Raw genomic sequence first — 22,518 nt, forward strand, 5'->3', positions numbered from 1 at the left:
TATTCCTGATAGATAGGACTTTTATCAGTGCTTTTCAGATGGTGAGATTCTGTCAACAAAGGCAACCTTAAGCTAGAGTTACCTAATATGTAAAGTACTTGAGTTCTGCAACCATAACAACATAATGGGCTTCTCTTTGTGCAAGTTAATGTTTAAAAAGTCAGAAGTTTTTAACTGGGAAGAAACTCAGAAGTTATATCACAAGATACCCTGCTGAATCCACAGAGGATTATGGGGCTGGGAGTTGTCTTCCCATCTCAGTTTTTGCACAGAGAAGTGGCTGCCAGGGTAAGAAGCCATCATCACCTGCATGGAGTAAGGTATTTACGGGAGGATGAGCCACATGAATCCTGGCTCCCACTGAGGGGCCTGGAATCTGGCCCCTTCTTAGACACCTGTCAATCTGCTGTTGCCAGGACCAGATTGTGTACACCTTGTGCTCCATCTTTCCAAAATCCCTGAGATCTCACCCCATTCTCTTTGCTTCTCCAGTCTCCTCTTCTACCCTCCCTCTCAGTTTCAATCTTCTTGCCTAGCAAATCCTAATCTCTTCTTCCCAAAAAAGTCTCTTGATGACAGATACCTGAGCAGCTTCAACAACTCAAGGCCTTTTGTTTCCTTGTTTGTATTTAATCAGTGTTACATCTACTGATGGTCCTATTTGAGATTTTCCCTCCATCCTCAGACTCCTATCAGTGTCCTAATCCCCAAAATCTTGTCCCACAGGGAGCAAAGCCAGGTTCCATAATAAGCCAGAGCAGCTCCTGTTTTCCACTCACATTATTTCTCATTAGTAGTATCTGATCCTCTTTCACCACGACTTCTTTAATCCACCTGGCCAGTTTCCATCACATTGCCAGCCTCAGCTACTCACTCAACTTCCTCATCCAACCCCATCTCATAATGTCACTTTCCCTTCATCCCTTGTTTTCACTGCTCCTGTCAACCCTCACAAGGCTCCAGCCCCAACACTTTTCCCCTCCTTTCTGCACTGAGATCAGATTCATGGTCACACCCACTAAAATTTGAATAATCTGGGAACCTATCAACTAAAATAGTTTGATTGCATAAGCATGTGCATCCAGTGTCACGTCCTTGGTATAAATGACACCACTATATTGTCAAGAGCAAACACAAAACCTTTTTTTTTAAGGAATGGTAAATACACCTAAGGATCAACTACCTTTACAGGACAAAATTTTCCTCGTTCTTGAAAGTGGCTGTAATTATCTCTGAAAGAGCTCAATAGATAGAAGCCATACAGAACAGCAAATGTAATCCCTGTGGGCTGAAGGTCATGAAGTTATCACTGAACTGCACACCTAGTATTGTAATGGGAAATGTCAAGTAATCTTAAGTGATGATTCCACCAACTGCTTGGATGACACACACTATTCTGACGGAACACTGGACTTTTATTAGCTTTAATTACATTAAAGTAACTCTCTAGTGTTTGACCCAGCTTTTAATTTTATGACCAATATCCTGGAAGCCTGGACAGCTAAACACTTTGGCACATCACAGTAGGTTAAATTTTCCTTTAATTCTGACTTAAGGCTGTTGACTCAGTGGGCTCAGCAATAGTGGAAATGGTATTTCTGCAAATGATGGATGCGAGTTTTCACTTCAGGTTTGGTTTCCATTCCACATTCTTTCTCCCCTCTCCAGTTGCTAAGGTTTGTGTTGGGATTACTACTAAATAAACTACACTAAATAAAGCCTGTTCAAGACTAGCGAGGCTTGGACAAAAAGCAAATAGGCCTACATAATTCATGGTTTCATAGGCCTACACAACTTCCTAAGTTTGAAATCCAAATGAAGCTACACAGTAGTCCTTTGCATTGGCTGACCTTCATATCTAAAGTACTGAATATTTATGGTCCTGTAAAAGGACATCTTTTAATATTGTAGGATATGCTTTTACAGCTGTAAGCTCAGCATGAAGGCAATGTAAGGCTAGGCCAGGAGGAGAACTTCTGTGTCCAGAAGCTGATCTAAGAAAAGATACTACCTTCCCCAGAAAGCCTTATTTCTCTTACAATGGAATGGACAAAAGCCAGATTTTCAGTTAAGTCAGCAGAGTTTCAGTATTCACAGTGAGAAAAGCCAAGCATTTGCTACAGCCTCTGGTGGATTTGCACATAGAAATGTTAACCCATGTGACGTATTTGCCATGCACCATCATGCCATTGAATAAAGTTCCACGAAATTTCCAGTCCCTAAATTGAGGGATTAGTAATAAAAAATTAACATCTACTTGAAATTTCAACTTGCTCTCCCAGATCCATAGCTGAAACCTGAAAAATGAGTGCTAGAATCTTATAGGCTCTTTAGGAAAAAAATTAAAACATAACACAGCTATATTTTATTTGTGAGGAAAAGTTCTTCTCTGATAAATTTTCAAGACTCATACATATATTTATATTTATATCTCTATTTGTCACATAATATCTCTCCATGGGTATTTCTCCACCTCTCAGGCTATTCACAGTATTCCTTAAAATGATGCAGCTATTGACAGTCCCAAAACCTGGTGTCCAAAATCATTTGTACAGATAGATATAAAAAAACTAATTGCACCTTTAGACAGATTCTTTCCTCTTTAAGTTTAGTTGTCCTTCAAAACAGCATTGATAGATTTATGGATGAAGTCTATTACAGTCAGCAGAAAGGCCCTTGAGATTTTACCCAGAAGTACTAAATGCAAATTTGAGCAAGCTGGCAAAAATAAAACATGAATTAAAGCTCAAACAATATCACAGAACTCATGCCAGATATTCCTTAGACTGAGAAATGTTTTGATAGTTCAGGAGTGGACTTAGCAGTGAAACTGAGAGGGACATAATTGCTGTTCTTGGGTTTGCACACTATGTCTTCTCTTGTAAGGAGCAGCTGGGGGATTGCACAGTTGTTTTCCACTCTCTCGTTATCAGATCTAGACTATGTTTTTCTCTGCCACTCTCTCTGCATTATTTTCTTCACTTTTACTTACTTAAATCAAGTTTGTATAAAAAATGAGAAAGCCCATTCTTGTGTGACATGCTTCTCAATTTGTAGCTCAGTTGGAGCTGGGTATTCCAGCTAAGCTGAACACTCATGCTTTAGCTGTGAGTCTATCATCTCATCATTACATGGAGAGCACATTAGTCTCAGAGTAGAATTTTCTGGCCTGAAAACCTGAAAAAGTGCTCCTAGCCTGCAGAGGCAACTGTAATGAACATGTTACTGCCAGAAGTCTAGGTATTAATGATGATTTTGCTTTGAAGTCTAGTTTCAAAATTTTTTCATACTTCAGATAAAAAACTATAAATAGAATTTTTTATATGCTGATGAAATATTGATATGGTCTAATTGAATCAAATTGAGTGTAATACAGAGTCCAGTTAGGCATCGAAACTGCCTGGAATGCCAATAGTGATGTGGAAACTTGAAGAGTGCCTATCAAAGTGTTAAGTTAGCTGCCAGCAGCTCAAAGACCTCCAAACTGTCCTCCTGACACAGGGTATAGAGCCAAGAAAAGAAAGCCATGCTTCAGCTTCAGATTAGAAGGGCAGTAGGTTCCTTTTGCTTTCAGATTATTAACACCAAAATGAACTGTCAGCATCAGGGTTGTCACCAGGCATCAAAAACAACATCAGCTAGCGTTCAACAAGAAATGAAAGCATGAGACTGACATGGAACAAGAAGATCAAAATAAAAAGGTGCTATTGCATAGAAGAGAGATAAATGAACTCCAGCCTTCTGCATTTCTGATAGAATGACACATGATCTATAGACTGGAATGGGTATGTTAACCTTAAATAAAAGGTTGGTGTTTTCACATGGCAGCATTTGAGTCTTGTTTTTTCACCACTGCCACTTCACCTGCAGTACAGAAAATATCCCTTGGCAAGAGGTATTGCATGACTGTTGCAAGGAGCTGTTGGAGAACCACTTTTGTTGGAGCACTACCTATTGCAGAGGGCTCACTGTTCATAGCCTGTCAGCTTTAGCCAGTTCATTATCCCCTGTGATAGTAGAAGTGCAACATGAGCTTTCAGAGGTCACCAGTGCTGCTGGTTGAGCATGAACACATCCATGAACATGGATGAGCTACTCCTACAGTTTAGTTAACTGTGATGCATGTTCCCTGGGGAAAGAGAAACTGCGTTCTACTAAAGGACTGTTTTTCTCTGCCCAAATGGAAAGGGATAGCCTTTATCTTTTCCTGTGACCCTTAAGACAAATTTACTGGTTTTTAGTGAGGTTCTAGATAGTTGATTTTTGAATGTACTCTCCCTGGTGTGGTTTTTTTCCCATCAGGAACAAAGGAATATTGAAAAGCATAACTTCAGTGTAGCAATCCCATTTGAGGTCGACTAATGGTAGAAAGCATCCTTGCAAGTTAATTTTCTCTATAGCTCCTGCTGTTCTTGTCTTAGGTTGCAGTTACCCCCATTCATAAGCTATTTCATAAGTTATGCTGCTTATACTCTTTATTTTTCTAGATATTTTAATATATTAAATAATTTAGTTATAATTTAGGTATTCCACCAGTATTAATTGAAAGTTGTCTCAATATACAAGACAGATGCCTAGTGCAAGACCACACAGTGCACCCCAGTGTGTGCACAGTAGTCATTTCCTCAGTGCAAATTTAAATCACATGTCCAACAACGGCTGGCACCATGTTGCAACCAGCTACAGACATGTAAGAGGCAGGACTGGGCCTGGTTGAATATAGGAATTGTGCCAATGCCTTTAAGTTTTGGCAGAAAATTCCTATGGGTGACAGTATTTCACAAAATACACGTGACATTTCCTATGGAGAAAGCAGTACAAATTCAGACAAAGGTGGTATGCAAAGAACAGAAGAGTCTTCAGCCACCATTTTCTGCCTTGCAGAGGAAGACAAGAGGAGGGAGGGCAAGTGGAACCTTTTTCCTCCCTGTTGTACCAGCAGAGGGAAGAGATTTATTAAGGCCCAGGCCTCATACAGAATTTCTTCCTCTTAGGATAGGCAGAAAACAAAGGCAGACTTTTACTCTGACCTAAAGAAGAGCACAGCATGACCCTTGCCTTGGGCCTTATGGTAAGTTATTGATTGAGGCTTTGTTTTTTAGTAGTCAATCTTGAGAATCCCCACCTCCTCTATTTACACCTTCCTACCCACTCCCAGCTCCCATTTTCCTTTAAAGGAAAGCAAGTTTCCCTTGGAAGACTACAGCAATTCCTTCAGCCTCTGACACAGAGGATGGGACCGGGGAATATGAAAGGATTCTTTCCTTCCCTGTGTCACCCCCGTTGAGTTCTCAGCCTAAGATCATTCAGGACACAGGACCACGGGTACAGGTTTGCTAAACCTCTTTCCTGAGAGATTTCATTTGGTACACGCCTGATCCCAAAAGAGAAGCACTGCATAATGAACTCCAGGGCCTAGGAAGCCCCTGCTGGAATTAGATTAGCAAAAAAGCTAGAGAAAATGAAGGTAAAACTTCAGGGAAAATGAAGTAGAGGTTATGTCACATTTATTCTCGTCTTGCTACATAAACCCTCCCAAAGCCAATTCCTTTGCAGAGGCCAGCACCTTGCCAAAGACCATGGCTACTGATCATTTTTGCTGCTTCTTTATTGACAGGCAGTACTAATGGAGGAGTCTGAACATCTGACTTTCCTTCCAAACAAGAAACAACATAAACTGTAAGAAAACAATTCCCTCCTCTCCCATCCCAAGAGAAAAAAAAAGCTGAACCAGAAATATGCAAAGCAAGAGAAATTCCTTCTTTGCAGTATTCCTCCCATTCAGAACAAGCCTTGCTGTGCCTCAGGCAGCTACACTTTTATGATCACAATCAAGCATTTTTCTCTGCGCTTTTCATGCTTATGTGTACCGTCTTAAAGAAATTATCTCAGTGAAGCACTCCTGCAGGAGTTTCTTTCCCCCCTTGCCAAAATGCCATTTTCCAGTGACTGTGATGGGCACCACTTTCAGCTGGGATAGATCAGCATTACTGCATTCAGTGCGGGAGGACTGTGGCACCAGAGCACCAACAGAGAAAATTTTTAAACTTATGAATCAAATGTTTAGGAAGCACACAAGGGAAAGCGCGTGGGAGTACTGGAGCAATGCTTGTGCCAGCTTTGCAGATTTATTACTACAATATCATCATGGTCAACATAATTAAACCTCCCACTATAGGTCTCTTCGTCTACTGCACTACAACTGGTATCACTCCCACCACTGACAGCCTATTTTGTTGACACAAAACAGTTTTCCATGCTCCTGCCAGATCTGGGGTATGGAGATGCAACCACTGAGGAAGGCTTTATGGAAAACTATGGGGTACGATTTGGATTTTGAGTGATTCTTCCTATTTCTCTTCTGCTCCAGGCTTTCTTTTAATATTACACGTATCGGAGTGTGTGGCAGGAACAATGGACCTTTATGTTAGTTAGATAGGCACTTTATGTTAGATTCCAAATTAAATTCTTCTTCATTTAGAAACGGAAGACATCCTAGACATGAAGCATTTGAGGTCAATGCTGAATTAACTTCCTCACTTTCAACTAATTAAAAATGTCTGTGTGTTCCGCTTTGAAATGGAAAAAAAGTAAGCCCGCTGGAGATTCCATCATTTTGCTTCCACAGATAAATTATAGTGGAAGTCACAGATCTTCTAAAAAAACCCCGTAACAACAAACCTCAGTTTTCTTGTCTGTTAGAGAGTGAGCAATTACTTTTTTGCATTCACTTAATGGTTGGTTCTTTTCAAAGGTACGTTAAGATTATTTTAAAGATATTTTACCCTGTGTTTAATACATTTGAATGCCAATTATTTTATTTCAAATATGCATTAAAACTTGAACAGCATGTTCTAGAACAGCAAATTCTTTCTATGAATTCAATGCAGGGTATCTGTTTATGAATACTGTCTCAGGTACAACTTAAATTCTACAGTTTAAAAAAAAGTCTTTTAAAAATAAATGGTATTAAAAAAGCCCAAACAAGCCTCACCTCCACACCCTGTCTCCAACTATTTAGTAGAAGAAGAATATTTTGCTACAGAAGAAGACTTGCTCTGCATTTTTTATAGAACTTGGCACACATCTTTTAAGTTCAATACTGTGAGAGTCCTGTATTTTAAAAGATTAAGTAAATAAGAAGTGATGCTTGGGGCATGGCCTTTTGATTCCATAATCGTCAAGCCAAGGTAGCATATGCCATTGGAAGAAACAAAGACATGAACTTTGACCGGCCTTTGGAGGACACACTTTCTGATTTGCTTTATTAATGGAGACAGTAAAACTGAAGCTAAATGTGAAATACCATGAGTAATAAGCATGAAATATGTGTACTGCAGTGCAAATCTGTTCCCCAAATATTCTCATTTCAGGGGAGAATTCTTTTGGCACAATGCCTGGGCTTCTGGCCACAGCCTGCTTGGCTGCCTTGTCCTGTGCCTAGCCTCTTTAGCAGCTGGTGCTGCTCTCAGGCACTGCATTCAGCTCCTGCTCCCACAGCTTATTATAGGTTTAATTTTTTTCTTAGAAAAATATGTTTCTAAATTTAGTTTAGGACATCAAGCCAGTTGTTGAATCACAAACATGTTCCTGCTACCAAACATAAGCAGTCTGTGCATACACTTCTCTACATGTATTTTCTGTGGGCAGAACTGCACTTTCTAATTGAGGAATACTTCTGAATCCCTTGTGCAGCTGATGTTTGGAATTCAGGAGTAATTTATGACTCTTTAAAATCTTCTAAATCTTACTAGCTCAATAATCAAAACCAGAATATGCCTCTCTTGAAAAATAAGGTTTTGCTCACGCACACTGGCTTAGCACTGACTTCATTAAACTAGCCCAAACTCTGTTTGATAATAGGGATTTACTCACCAGAAACATTATTCCCTACCTGTGCTGTGGGCAGGAGGGTGTGTGCAATGAAGTCATTAGCTAAACACAGGAAAAGAAAGACATACTCGTATCTATGACAGAAACATCTGACAGACCAGAAAATGTTTCACATTCAATATCTTCCTGCCATATGAAAGGAAAGGGTAAGTGAAAAGCTCTCTATTCCTGGCTTTTAAGGATGGAGCAGGAAGAACAGAAGCCCTGACTCTAAAACCTCCGTCTTCAGACCTGAATAGAGAACTGCTATATCTACATTTCCACTGGCCTTTCCTTTTCTGCATCCTTGACATAAAATGGATGTTAAAGACACCTGGAAGAAAGCTGTTCCCAACCCTGTTCATTTTCATCCCACCTATGGTAGGAAGGGGGATAAGATTGCTCAAAAGTTCCTGTCCAAGAAACAACACAACATTCCATTTTTGAGCCTTCAGCTTTATCAACCTCCAGAATAGAAAACTTACACTGACATCAATTTTGATTCACATTCAAGATCTTATAGCATCTTAGGGTGCTTTAAAGTGTATTCTGGAATCAGCAGCTTGAAATTCAACTACACATGAAATTCAGCACAAAGAACCTGGAAAAATACAGCATTTTCTAATTTAATGATCTCTGTGTTGAGGTGAAAAATTATCTGCTCACCTTGGGGCCTCACTGAAAATCCAAGGCATGAAATTATTTGCAATTGCATGCCTTGCACATTATTCCTTTCCATTGCATGTAGCAAATTTAATATATCTTGGTCTGGAGTGTGGAGGGAGGGGGGCTGCCCTGCGATACTCGGCATCCTCTCCAGCTGTATCTGCTAATGACAGAACCCTATCCAGCACTGCTGAAACCAGGAATTTTGCCACTGACTTGAAAGGCAACAGGATTTAAAATTACAATGCATACCACTTATTTTCTTCCCCTTTACAATATGGCCAGTGCATTCTGGGTAGGAAGCTGAGCTTCCCCATGCTTGTACATAATTTGATCTCCTGACAATAATCCACATGCAGCTAAACGGTGCCTGCATAACATTTTTTGCCTCAGTGGTTAAGGCATATCATTTGGAACCACAAAAACAAACCAAAGACCAACCTAGAAGCAAAATAATCACTAGGTGGGGAAATGATGGAAGTGAACAAGGCCTGAAATGCAAACTAGAGTGTGGGTATCCAAGGACATTACAGTCATCTTAGTGATCATTTTGAAAGCAGATAAAAAGGGATAAAGTACTGAAGTACAGAAGTAATTCTGATCCCTGTTAAATACTAAATCACAAAGAGATGTCTGAACACAAAAAGCTATTATTAATAAAGCTTCTGTAGTACAAGAGGCATTGAGCTCTTTGCAAGTTAAGTGACATTTGCCTCTTGTGGATTTTGGGATTCCAATTTCTATTTGTTTGCTTTATGTTAAGTGAACCATCTGCTTCCTTTTGCTCTTTTCTAAGACTCCACAAGCCTCCCATTCTGAAGCAATAATCACTTTGAGCTGGAATTTTTCAGGTCTTATGTAAAAATACAGCAGAGGTAGGACATGGCCCTATCCTTCTGCACAGCTGCCACTTGGATGAAGAGTCCTTTTTTTCCATCCTCTAAAGCAAGTTAATCTGTGAAACCCCAGAAGAAGAGAACTCCTGATGCTTTCTCCTCCACCTCTTACAAGGATGTACAGTTGATGTGCTCTTCCTGCATACTGAATAGCTGTGGCAAGGACTCCATCACCCTGACACAAGACCACTTCTGTGTGCTCCCTCTGCATTTGCAGCTTTCCACCACAGCAGCACTGCCTCAGCAGGGCATCCTCCAGCATCAGCTGGGAGATATTTTTGCATTACTCCCTTTTCTGTAACCAATGTTGTCCAAATCTGTCCTATGCAACATATTGCCCTATATTGCCACTTTACAATATAAATAACAGAATATGATTTTTTCCTTCCTCCTGGGAGCTGCATTGATTAGGAAAGAGAACAACATACATATGGGGACACAAATGCATGTCTTTCTTTCTTCATTCCTCTCTGAAGGGTAATACATAAAATAACTCCTCAGTGCCAAGATTTAGAAGCTGTGCATTAATGGGAAAATTCTCTTTGTCCTCCAAATATGAAGGTTTAAAAGTCTCTTACCCATCACTGCTGAAAGCCAGATACAGTGATCCTGCAAAAGAGGTTCATGCCCTTGCTGCAATTTAGATTTTTAATTCATTTCTTCCAAAGCAGTTTCACAATTACCTATAATTTGTCCACCAGCAATTTCCTTCCTTCTTAATCAAAACACAAACTGCTCCTGGTCTGCAACAGCCAGACATTATTCTTGTTAATAAAACTGTGCTTGAAGAGTCTTTATGTCAACCCCCCTGCTACACGCAGCAAAACAGCTCTAGAAATTGTATGGAGGCAGATCAGTAACATCACCTCACAAACCTCAATTGCTTTAAAAATTTAGGAATTAGATATAAATAGAAGGAATCACCATAGCAGTGATTTTCTAGTGGCAGTACATGTGCACTTTTATTAACATTCAGATGTATTGCATTAGCACAGAACCTGTATCCAGTTCTGCAACCAGCACTTGTTTCAAGCTGCTCTATTCAGCTTGCTGCTGTGACAACTGTCCAGAGTCAAATGTTAGGTCAGCTCCCAGCATATGTGTCTAGGCCATAATTCATTTGTCAGAAACCTAATAGCCACCTATTCCTACTCCTCTAACAGCTAAAACCAATATTGTTAAAATTACTAAATGTTACAATATCCTTAACAGCCTATTCACTGAAAACTTTAGATTTTCCTTGCTTTTATCCCCCAAAACAAAAATGGCTCAGAAGGATGCATTTAAAGTGCCTATTTGTAGACTTATCACAGAATCACAGGGTAAGCTGCAAGGGACCTATCAGGATCATCGAGTCCAACTCCTGGCCCTGCACAGTCTCCAAGAGTCCAAGAGTCTCACCACATACCCAAGAGCATTGTCCAAACACTTCTTGAACTCTGCCAGGCTGGTGCTGTGACCACTTCCCTGGGGAGCCTGTTCCAGTGCCCAAACACCCTCTGGGTGAAGAACCTGTTAATAATATCTAACCTAAACATCCCCTGACACAACTTCAGGCCATTTCCTTGGGTCCTGTCACTGGTCACCAGAGAGAAGAGATCAATGCCTGCCCCTCCTCTTGCTCTTGTGAGGAAGTTGTAACTGCAGTGAGCTCTCCCCTCAGTCTCCTCCTCTCCAGGTTGAACAGACCAAGTGACCTCAGCTGCTACTCATACGGTTTGGGATCATTAAATTTTTTCTTCTTTGGGAGGTGGTTGTTGTCTTTCACTCCTCCACCACGATGATTACTGATATTTAATTTGGCTGGTTACAAGTCACAGCATAGAAAAAAATTATAGCTGTCATCATGATGAGAGGTTTCCTTAAAAATGCATTCAGTGTTTATCACAAAGAACTGCTTCATAGCATCATAGTGCATAATACTCTGTAAACAGAGACTCACCCTTGTCAACTTGAAAAGCTCAAATAAACAAAGAATATTTTTTTAATTGAGGTTAGCACATCAAGTGAGTCGTATTGTGATGTCTGTACAGTGAATGTATGAGGACAACATCTTTCTCAGACTATAAAGTTGTCTGACTACTGCTATTTTCATGTAGTCTCTGGAATGAAAGGAAACTGTACCTTTTAAACTCATATTTTTCAAAAAATGAAATGCAGAAAACCTTTTTCTTATCATGTATATTCTATAAAATACTGACAGACAACCATTCTGTGAAGAGACTACTAATTTAAAAAGCACCAGTTCTGACTGAGAAATGCCTTTGTTAGGATGGGAGATATGTAAGATAACAATAACTTTCATTTTCCTCTGAGCTTAAGTTTTTCTTAGGCTCAACTTGTCATTTGCTTTGTAACTACAATAGAATCACACACTGCATGTCCAATTACTTTGGGCGTAAGGATCAAAGAAGTGTATGCAGCTCCCTCCTTTGGCTGACCAAAAAATTGTGCATCTATTGCAGCCTTTCCATGACATTAGTCACTGGAGTCAAATGGCTAAAATGACATGGATTGAATCCAGGGGAGCATCCAGTCCACTGGCTTTGCAGCCATATGTGACCACTATTCTCCTATCTGCAAATATAACAATGTATTCTCAAAGGTCCAGATTCCTAACTGGTACAAATCAACATGTTGTGAATGAAGCAACATCAATTTTGTAAATGTTCTGGCTAACTGTACGTGACATGTCCATAAAAAGGTTCATATACTTCTGCAGTCATATTACTTTGTGATTCAGTTCTTTTCCTGCTTCCCTATATTCATCCTCCCCTCTCATTCCCAAGTGCTGACATTTTGTCTTGATTGCCAAAAACTACTTTTTTCAATTAGAGAAAAATGCTCATTGATAAATTTTGCAACATGACAGCACACAAAAAAGTATAAATTCTAAAGAAAAAAAAACAATTTAACAAAATGCAGCTGTTACAGAAAACACTTGTGTCCAAATGAAGGAGAAGGCATTTTTTCCTACTATCATTCTTAAGTGCTTTCCCACAGATAGATTCCACTGGTTCATCTTCTTTAGAGAAAATAAAGAGGCAGGTCCTCTCACACACTGATCTATATCAATTATTATTTACTCTTACATCTTCCCTTGAAGACTTCTCATTGGTTTCTGGGTTTTTTTTTTACAGACAGAACAGTAGCAACACTTATCCACCTCCACTTCTCCAGAGTCCCATAGCCCAGCCCTGCTCCACACTGTTTCATGTGGTGGTTTTATAAAACCTACAGCACACACATACACCTGTTTGGAAGAAGCAGAGACTGACAATGGTTCAGCTCTTAAAATAAAACTTCCTGTGATCAACAACAAATTGAGCCTTATGACCAAGGTCTCTGGATTGCATAAAGCAGGCATCCTGCCCCTCTGTTCACTGCCCAGGACATAATGACAGGATGACTTTTCCCAGATTTTTCTACTTATTTAACCATTCTTCTTTTGCCCAACCAAGACACAATTTGGTATGTAAAGTGAAATGGCAAAAGAATAATGGCTATATTGTTCACCATATGCGATGAATACAAGTGAATAGGGCTGTATTTTAGCTCTACTTATTTTGTTTCATTACTCCCTTGTTCACAGTAGTTCAGAACCTCCACTTAATGCACCTGCTTCACACCAAACATTGCTATGGATCTAATAAGGATTATCCCAGGAGAACATCCAAAGAAGCACAGAAAATCCTAAGGATTCAGATAATGCCTCTTCTATCTCTCACTGAAGCAAATAATAAAAGGTTGATCCAATTCCTGTTTCTACATTTTTCATCAACTGTGATCAAAAAAGTCTTTAAAATTCAAAAGAGTTACTCTTTTTCAGTATCCAGACTCAACATAGGTGATTTGGAGAGAGACACAAAAGCTCTGTATTGCTTCTGTACCAACTGCCTGATCTGGACTGTGAAAGATCAACCAAATCTAGCCCAGTGTCACAAGCATTTCACTGTTCAGCAGTACTAACAGTAAACCTAGACAACTTCAACATATAAATCTATAAAAATTGTGCAACAGAATGAATTATTTTTGCTACCAGGCAGAATTAAAAAGTGGAAGTGACAGGACTCTTCAGCTGGGTAATAGGTATTAAATATATAACTTCTCAGCACTAAAGCTTCTGGCCAACCAACCAGTGCTTGATCTCAAGATAATGAAAATACACTGAAGCTTAAGAGAGCACTTCAGTAACATTTAACAAGGTCAGACAACCAAAGCATTACAGTCTGAGCTACAACAGCCTAGTAAATAGATTTATATTTCTCAAAGAGAAGTCTCACAAACTGACAATGCTTTTATTGTTGCAGTTCCCCAACAACTATGGGAAATTACTAGTTTCCTGAAAGACAAGAACACATTGATTTTCCCATTAAGAAATAAATTCCTGGCATGAAAAAAACAATGCTGAAAATAAGTCAGTGACGCCAGTGAGACCAGATTTCATTAACTTATTTTTAAAATTGGATTTTTGCTGGCAGAAATTTTCAGCCTTCAGTTAGGAAATACAAAGATCATATAAGTGGAATTTAAGACATAGGTTGAAGGATGGTTTCTTCCTTATTCACACTTAACTTTATCACACTTAACACTGTGCCATGATCAGGGCTATATTAACCACTGCAGCTATCAGAAATACTTCTAGAAAGTAATCCATGGGATGAAGTATTTGTGTGTGCAGAGATACATACACACAAGGAGAGGTTTCTTCTGAAGGGAAAACAAATGGGTGCATGGGACTGTAGTTATATAAAGCCAATCCTTCACATTTAATACTTGTGAAAGAAACAGCAAATACTCATGAGCATGGCAAACACTATCTATTAAAAAAAAATGAGGTCTTAAAAGGGTCCCTAGGTTTGACTTTTAAGCTGCTTCTTTTTGCTAAGCAATAATTGAGATTGTTTTTCATAAAATCGTTGCTAAAATTAACACTGTAGGCAAAAAACCTATTTAATTTGGAGATTCATATCATTTTAACAAATAGAGACTTCCATTAGGGACATACATGCAACAAACTCAGAATTTCCTGCTTGGGGGCTGTGTTGTGCCAGTGAGAGAAGGAAAAATGGAGAAGAAAAGGAAAGAGCATAAACAAGAGAAGAAAAGGGGTTCAGTGGGCTGCAAAGTTTTATCTCAGCTTCAGGACTGGGCATAACATTCATTGTGTTCTTAATTAATTCATGGTTTATGGGTAATATTCTGAAAAACGTGGTGGTGGGGATACAAATTACAGAGACACAGAAACACAGAATCAATCAGGCTGGAAGAGCCCACTGAAATCATTGAGTCCAACCTATCACAAGAACATTACCACATCAATTAGACCATGGCACCAAGTGCCACATCTCACTTTGAGGCAGAGCACCTGTCTGGAGAACAAAAGGCAGAACTTCACTGTACTGCATGCAAGAATGAAGCAGCCTTTATGCAGTGCTTCCATTCAGCTCTGAGGGGAAGTGCTGAATGAGTGCTCTTGCCAGATCCTTGTAACAATCTATTTTCCAGGACTGTCTAATGCTTGCCCTCAATTAGAAGATCTCTTGATATAATTTATGAAGTGGCAATTTTCATTATCAAAATCTTATTTCCCCTTTTTCCCTCCCAAATTTTCACTGGAGTTCTCAAAGCCTGAGTCTACCCAGTGGTATAACACCCAATTTTGAAAAAACAAGCTACTTTCTTTTATTTATATATATTTTTGAAGAGCTATGGAACAGCAAAACAACATGATGAACTGAAGTTTTCCAATCTTGCTCTGTTTAAGAAAAAAAAATCTAATGAAAATATAACATTTTAGATATATGTAAGAAAAGTGAAGGAAATTGAATAGTAAGTTAAGCGGAAAAAATAGGAAGAGGAGCAGAATAGAACCCTTTTACCTATAAGTCACATGCTCTGGATGTGAGGATACAGACCCAGTTCCCATCTCAGCACATAAACTGAGCACACTAGTGTCCATTAAATACCACACTCAGAAATACTCCAGAATGCTTTGCTCTCAGTCTACTTTGTTAATGTCTCATCCTTGGAATAAATAATTAAATTTCAATGGGACCAGGGCTAAACCCAAGGTTTTCTACTTCTCTAATGACTTATCTATTCCACCCTGAAGGGTAAATTTCTCAATAAGTTTTATGAAGCTACCTAACACACACTGCCATAATTTTTTTCCAGCATGTTCAGCATATCTACTCAGCATATCTATCCTGAATTCACAAGTAGTTTTGCAAGCACCAAAGCTACACCAGCTCAGCTAATTTACTGCTTGCTGAATCAAATGGCTGGTGCTATTTGCATCTCCACTGCGTTCCCAGAACTCACTGGCAAAAAGGGGGAAGAGCTGAAGGAAGCAGAACCCAACACCCTTTGTTCATAGGCAACTTTGCTACTTTAACATCACAGTTGCAATTAAGGTGATCAGTTGGGACATATCCTGACTACAGGTTTCTAATTCAGTAACAAAAAGTAAAGAAATGCCTCTCCCCCCAAAGCTGTTACCAAATGCTTCTGTGATAGTAATACTACAAATAAAGGGGAAGAGGAAAAAAAAAAAAAAGCCTATTAATAGGTTTTTTTGAGTTCTGACTACAGTTTAAATATTGATCTTTGTTTCAACAGGTCTCTGGCTCCCTGAAGAGCATTATGGGAGTCTCATTTAAATCACTTCAAAACTCTGCCTCACCCTGGCTGGACCAAGGAATTGAGCCATTAGTTTTGTACAATGAAAGTAACTGATGTCTGTGCAAGTCATTTCTAGTTCCCCTTGGGCTAAGAGCACATTGACTTTGTAGCTTTTTTTAATTATTATTACTGAAAAATCAGAGAGCAAATGAAAGAATATAAAACCTGAATGAGCACTGCTTCTAAACTAAATTATATTTAATATTACAGTGCTTTGACATCCCATGTGATTTGTAAATCTTAAGGCAAATGTAGCACAATAATGAAAATACTAGCAAAAAAATATCACAGCAAAAAGAAATAGAAACATACACTCTCAGATCCTAAACTATCAATTTTGCAAGTACAGCAGTAGCAATCCTTTATACAGTTAGGGTATGACCTGAAAGAATTCAATAGACTATGCATAAAAGGAAAATGTTCTTTTAAAAAATGTTCTATTCCACAAAATAAAAGTTCATCTGCCATGACAGAAGCATATTTTAGAACACCTGAGGTATCACTAAGATTTTTACTTTGCTACAATCATGAAGAGAAATAAAGCATAATAGTTTTTGCAAGAAGAATGTTAGACATTCACTCTATCTGTGGAGTGAGTAAATAATGAAAAAGCCTGGAATGAACTACCAGTTGGATTTTTAAAAAATGAGATAAAACATGTAATTTCCAGAAAATAAAAGGTAATAAGATTGTAACATGCACTAAAAAAGGTGAATAATCACACAAGAAAAAACATATCAGCTTTAAAAACTCACTAATAAGTTAATTGACAGCATTTTGTTATATAGCACAGCAACTTTTCTGTTTCAGGCAAATAGGTATTTTCAGACACTAACACTAATTCACCTTATATTTAAAATGCATACACATTTTGAAAGAGAATATGTGCACAAATAAACACACTAATTCATGGACACATGCACCATTTCTGTTATTGATGTACTTTGTATACACTGTATGTTCTGTTCCTTTTAATTCTAGTATACAGATTACACATTATGCTCTGAAAATCCACAGCCATCAAAAAGTAGATATATAGCTTCATGCAGCTGGACATTACAAATATATTCTACACCCTCACACAGCTTATGTAAATATAGACAAAGACATGCTTGTGTATTCATTTTAAAAACTACAGCTTTTGTATTTTAATTAATCTTGCTAGCAAGAAGCATATAAGGGATTGCACCACCCTTCTGCCTGGCATCCTATGTAAATGAGTCCAGTGCATTTATAAATATGGATGTGGTAGACCCCCAAACAACACAGTACCTGCTGTCTATCCAGCCGCATCCTTTTTGCAGCATTTCTGCTTTCACTCTCACAGGCGGAAGCCAGGATACTCTCTGCAACTGCTGAAGTAAGGTGTGAGGGAATAGGTCGTGACTATGAAAGAGAAAAAGAAACACAGAAATTATTCCTAGCATAATCCACAACATCCTTTTTCAAAGCACACCATACCATCACCTAGGCAGGAAAGTCCGCTCATTGAAATGCAGTTTATACCAACAAAACAGGGAAATGGAACTTGCAAAGATGAAAAATGAAACTAGTTAGATGTTAAAGCTGCAGCTGATCCACAGATCCACGAGAAGCCCTTTCCCCCCACAGCTCTATTGTCCAGTGTGTTTAGTCTGGCTCATTAAGCTGTACTTTGAACAGACAGTGGCATATTCTCTGCGTTCCAGCAGCACCCTGGCCGTCTGATTCTTGTTAAGAAAACTGAAAGGCTTTTTATCCTGTGCAGCATGTGACAGAGATGAGTAGTGTTTTTTTATAGTCATACAAAAAAAAAACCAAAACAAAAAACCCCAAGTGATAGGGTTGAAACATCACTCAAAACCTAACAGATTGTCAGAACATTTCAGAGCAGCCTCAATCTGTAGTATATGAATATTTGCATTCCTTGCTGCAACATGACTGATGTGATTAAAACGACTTTAAAAAAAAAATCTGTTTTCCTTTTGATAATGCTAGCCTTCCAACACTCCAGATATTTTGTGGTTCAACTAGATATGGTTCATTTTTCCAGTTCAAAACCTCTCATTACTAATTTCATTGGATTTACATGTTTTAGGTTAAAGGTGCAGTGAATCCCCCAAAAAGAAGGGAATGATAAAATCTTTTTTGCGTCATTGTTGATTATGAACTCCAGTATGATCTTGCCTACCATTTCATTAGGAAGAATATTTACACACCCTTTTTTTTTCCTGATTACATACAAAACAATCTTCCTGAAAGATGAAGCTCATAATTATCTTCTTCATTAATATACAAAGATATATCAGAACTACCAAGAAAATAAACAAAGAGGGGATAATAATAGAGATACTGATGTACGTGTAAGCCCATTACAGACACTGCAATTTACTGAGCCCAGTTCTGAATTTCCACAAATTTTCAAAGCTTCATTGAACTCAAATTTACATTTACTATGTATATTTTTACATACTGAAAAAGTGGCCATGTGTGAGGGAGTTTGGGTGTGGTTTTTTGCTTGGTTGTTTTGGGGGGGGGTTTTGAAGGGTTTTAGTTTCTTACTCCCAAAAATATGGATATGAACCTGCTATGAAATGTCAATGAATTTTGGAAGAAAATTTGGAAGGTATTCCCATTCACTTCCTAGACAACCTTAAAACAAATTAATTATATAGGCTCAACTGATTTTATGGTTTTCATAACATTCCAGAAAGTATGGAGCCAGCCATTACCAGTGTTACATTTTTACCTTTAAAAATTAAAATCCATTTATTGACTTCAGATATGCTCTGCACAAAGCCAGTTTTTAATCTGACACTCTACTTTCTCTAAAGCATGGGACCACAGTCTGTCTGGGACCAGAAGATGAACTAGCTTACAGAAATAGACAGGGATTTATGGGTCTTCCTCACTAGTGCAATAGGCTTATTTCTCCCCACTTATATGAGAGCAAGCTCCCTGGCATCAGTATAAGAGCAGTGTAAGAAAGACAGCCAGAGGCTTCAATACTGCAATAAATTATACTTGGATTGATTTGACAGAACAAACTATGGAGCTTGTTTCCAGTTTTGAAAATAATTCAGTCTAAGAGATGAGGGACATTGATGCAAGCCCCAGTGTCGTGAGAGAAGTTAACATCATGTGCAGTACAAGCAGACACCTGACTCAGAGCTCCAGAGGACAAAGTCTTTGCAGAAGGGTTTCACTGACAAAGCATGATATTTATTACTCTGACTTCCTGGAATGGTGATGTTACTCTGAATTTGTTACTGCACCACACTAGATCCCTCACTGTGTTTGGTGCCCAAGTACCACTGTACATGCCACTGGTTTATGTATGTTCCAGGTGCACTGACTCTGTTGACTGCATGGAAGTCTCAGTGTGGTCCTGTAATAGTGGTCACACAATGTTCTTGAAAAATGGTGAGCAAATACCTCATTAATTTCTCCATCTCAGGTCTTCAGCTAAACCTGAAAATCCACATCAATGGATTTTTAGAAGGGGATATATGAGCCAAAAAAACTAATGTTCTGACCAAAAAGTAAAATGAACACCAGTTCTTCCAGTTAATATATTTGTCTATGGGAGAGAATAGGTTTATGGAAGTGTTTTATAAAACAAAACATGAAATGTTATTATAAAAATCAAGCAGTTATCTTTTCTCTGAAAAGGCGTGTAGTGATCATGTGCTCACTATTGAAATATTGAACACAAGTTAGCACCTGCAAAATAGAAGAAATCTCTGGGTAATGGAGTATCTTCCTCTTGAAATACGCGTTAACCCAAAATTTCTCTCACTCATCACTGCAGCTGGTTGTTGATATGTTCATGTCAAGAACTATCTAGAGTGAACCTTAGGGGAAACATGATGAATACATGGCTCAGTAACCTGGTGAGTAAAGTACTGCAACAAAGCACAGGAGAAAAATCACCTCCTCAAGGTTCGGCTCTATCAACAGAGCACTAGTCTGGCATTGACTGAGAAGATGAAAACAGTCCTCTGTCACTAGGAGCAGAGCTGTTAAAAAGGAGATTTTCTGTTTCGTGAAATTCCATATCTGTAATATGTAAAAAAGATCAATTTTGAAAAGCTTTGCCTAAGAGAAAAAATTACTTTGAAATAACCACTTCTAAAAAATTGTTTTTAAATAAACTGAATTAGTATCTCCATCTTCTAAGCTCAGAAACCCCTTTCTGGCTTAGCTTAGCTTCCTTTTCCTCTCTACTTCTGATTATACACGTCCTCTCTCATAACTACAGCTGTAAAACCAATTCTGTAAGAAGCTCAAACATCCCTGTTGGGTTCTGAACATCTCTCAATTCCCAATCTGAGGGGGAGACTCAAAGGCCTTGGGAAACATGGCAAAAGTGATATCATTCAGTTTTGCAGAAGGAAGCCTGCAGATCTCAGCCAGAAGAGAATTTTGCAGGTTCCCAGGCTGCCCTCTGCAGAGCTGAGAGCTGAATGCTGGTTCCTACATGTTTGGAACTACAGCAGGAAATGTGGGAGACAAGGACAACTTTTTACAAGGCCGTCCAGGCTGTCCGCACAATCCCTGGATCCACAGCCTGCCCACTGAACTAGCAGAAAACCAGGTTTCATTTTATGGTAGTATGTCAAAATCGAAAACCCTTGACAAAATAGCATTTCTTAAAGAGAAAAAAACCAAAAAGGCATTATTAAAAAATTACCAACCAGCTTTAGCTGGTTTTGAATGTGCCTAGTGTTTGAGGCATAACGTTCACAGGCCCAATCTGGTATTTCTCTCACTTCACAGTGATGTAAAGCAGGAAATAACTATACTGCAACTAGCCATGTGTAAAACAACAGAAAAGAAAAAGTCCTGTAAACTTTAGTCTACCAAAAGTAGCAAATCACAAGGCAGGATAACATTTTTGTCATTTTGAACCAAGGATAGAGAGCAAAGACACATGTGACAATTTTACGGCAACTCTCAGGTGAAGAGATGAATAAAACTTAGAAGGAATCTGGTGAACAGTATAATACAGGCCTTCTGAGAAGACTGTATGTCCATCACACAAAAGCAGTATACAGAATTGCTTTGTATTTACTTGGAAACATGATGCTGCTTGTGACTGCACTGAAGCAGGAGTCACATTTTGAACACGCATCCGGTTTTGGTTTTTACATCTTCTCAGCTGACACACAGCTAACATCCAGCCTCTAACACAATGTAGATGAAGAGCATTTTGACAAACCATGTAAGGAAAACCTGCTAGACTGCATGTGCACACGGATGCCTCTGTTTAAAACAACTTTTGAAGTGACTGACATTTAGGAAGTGGTTGGAATTCCTCAGTGACCCATGGGAGATGACCAACCACCTTCAGTCCTCTCATACTTGAAACTATTTTGAGATCACCACAGAGCCTGTAGATGACAATGATGACAACAAAGCAACATGCACACTTAACCATCTTATTGGATATGCACTTTTGCGTGCTTTCATAAGAATTATTTGTTCAAATTGATTTGAAGTTTTTATACACTCATCCCTTTTTCTCTTTCTGAAGAGTTTATAAACCATTGACAGATATAGTTTTGCAAGCTGCATAATGGAAAATCAAATTAGTCAATACTTCTGTCTAGTCTATAACTGCTGTTTTGCTTTAAAGTATGTTGAACCTAATGAATACCCTTCCATGACTTTGATGTTCTTTAGATCTGGGTATCAACAATCAAAGCATCTTACAACAAGCCTTTCTGGAGTTACAGAGTAGTCCTGCAAGGCTGCTCATTTTTTAGTAGTTGAAATCAGAAATCCTTGGCCCAGTTCATCTAGAAATTAGGTCTCTTGGTATAATCTCTGACCCTTTAACAAAGAAGAGAAGAGATGTTCAATATGCTGTAAAATACACACTTTCACTATACCAACTGCAGTATCATCAAGCGTTCTGCTTAAAGTGAGATACCTTTGCAGTATCTTCATGTGAAACACCAAATACCTTATCTGGCATGGTCACAAAGTTCCTGTATTTCTACACAGAATCTGAAAAAACTTCTATATTCTAATTTCATATGTACACTTTTGGCATAAATTTACCAATTATTGATATAATAGATTGCTGACTATATTTCAGTCTAAACCACTAGGAGCAGCATATTCACTAAAAAGAATTTTGCAATGTACTGTGCATGCTGTCCACCCATGGTTAGAGATCCATTATCACTACTGTTACTAGCCTGGCATTTTTTTGATATCCAGTATAAATAAAAGCCAAAGTTGTAGCACAAAATTTTGATCTACATACTTTTACCCATGTTACATTAGTCTGGCTCAATTCTGAAAAAATACAGCTATCTGTTTAGTCAGATAACGGGCACACATGTATGTTGCTGCCTGTTCCGAGCTTCCCCTCCCCCTCCCCCCGACAAACCACGGACTTCCTCTCCCACTG

The 22,518-nt window shown here is 38.6% G+C and overlaps 1 protein-coding gene across 4 annotated transcripts in view; it reads right to left on the reverse strand.

Moving 5' to 3' along the window:
- The window catches only part of NOL4 (nucleolar protein 4), a 190,529-nt gene that overhangs the window by 17,083 nt on the left and 150,928 nt on the right, over positions 1 to 22,518 (reverse strand). For all 4 annotated transcript variants that reach the window (XM_017727413.1, XM_008644908.2, XM_008644907.2 and 1 more), the window contains one exon: positions 17,391 to 17,504. In XM_017727413.1, the coding sequence (XP_017582902.1) occupies positions 17,391 to 17,504 (114 nt within the window). The remainder of the gene's footprint in view (positions 1 to 17,390; positions 17,505 to 22,518) is intronic.

The sequence above is a fragment of the Corvus brachyrhynchos genome, unplaced genomic scaffold, assembly GCF_000691975.1.
Source record: "Corvus brachyrhynchos isolate BGI_N302 unplaced genomic scaffold, ASM69197v1 scaffold60, whole genome shotgun sequence".
Lineage (NCBI taxonomy): Eukaryota > Metazoa > Chordata > Aves > Passeriformes > Corvidae > Corvus > Corvus brachyrhynchos.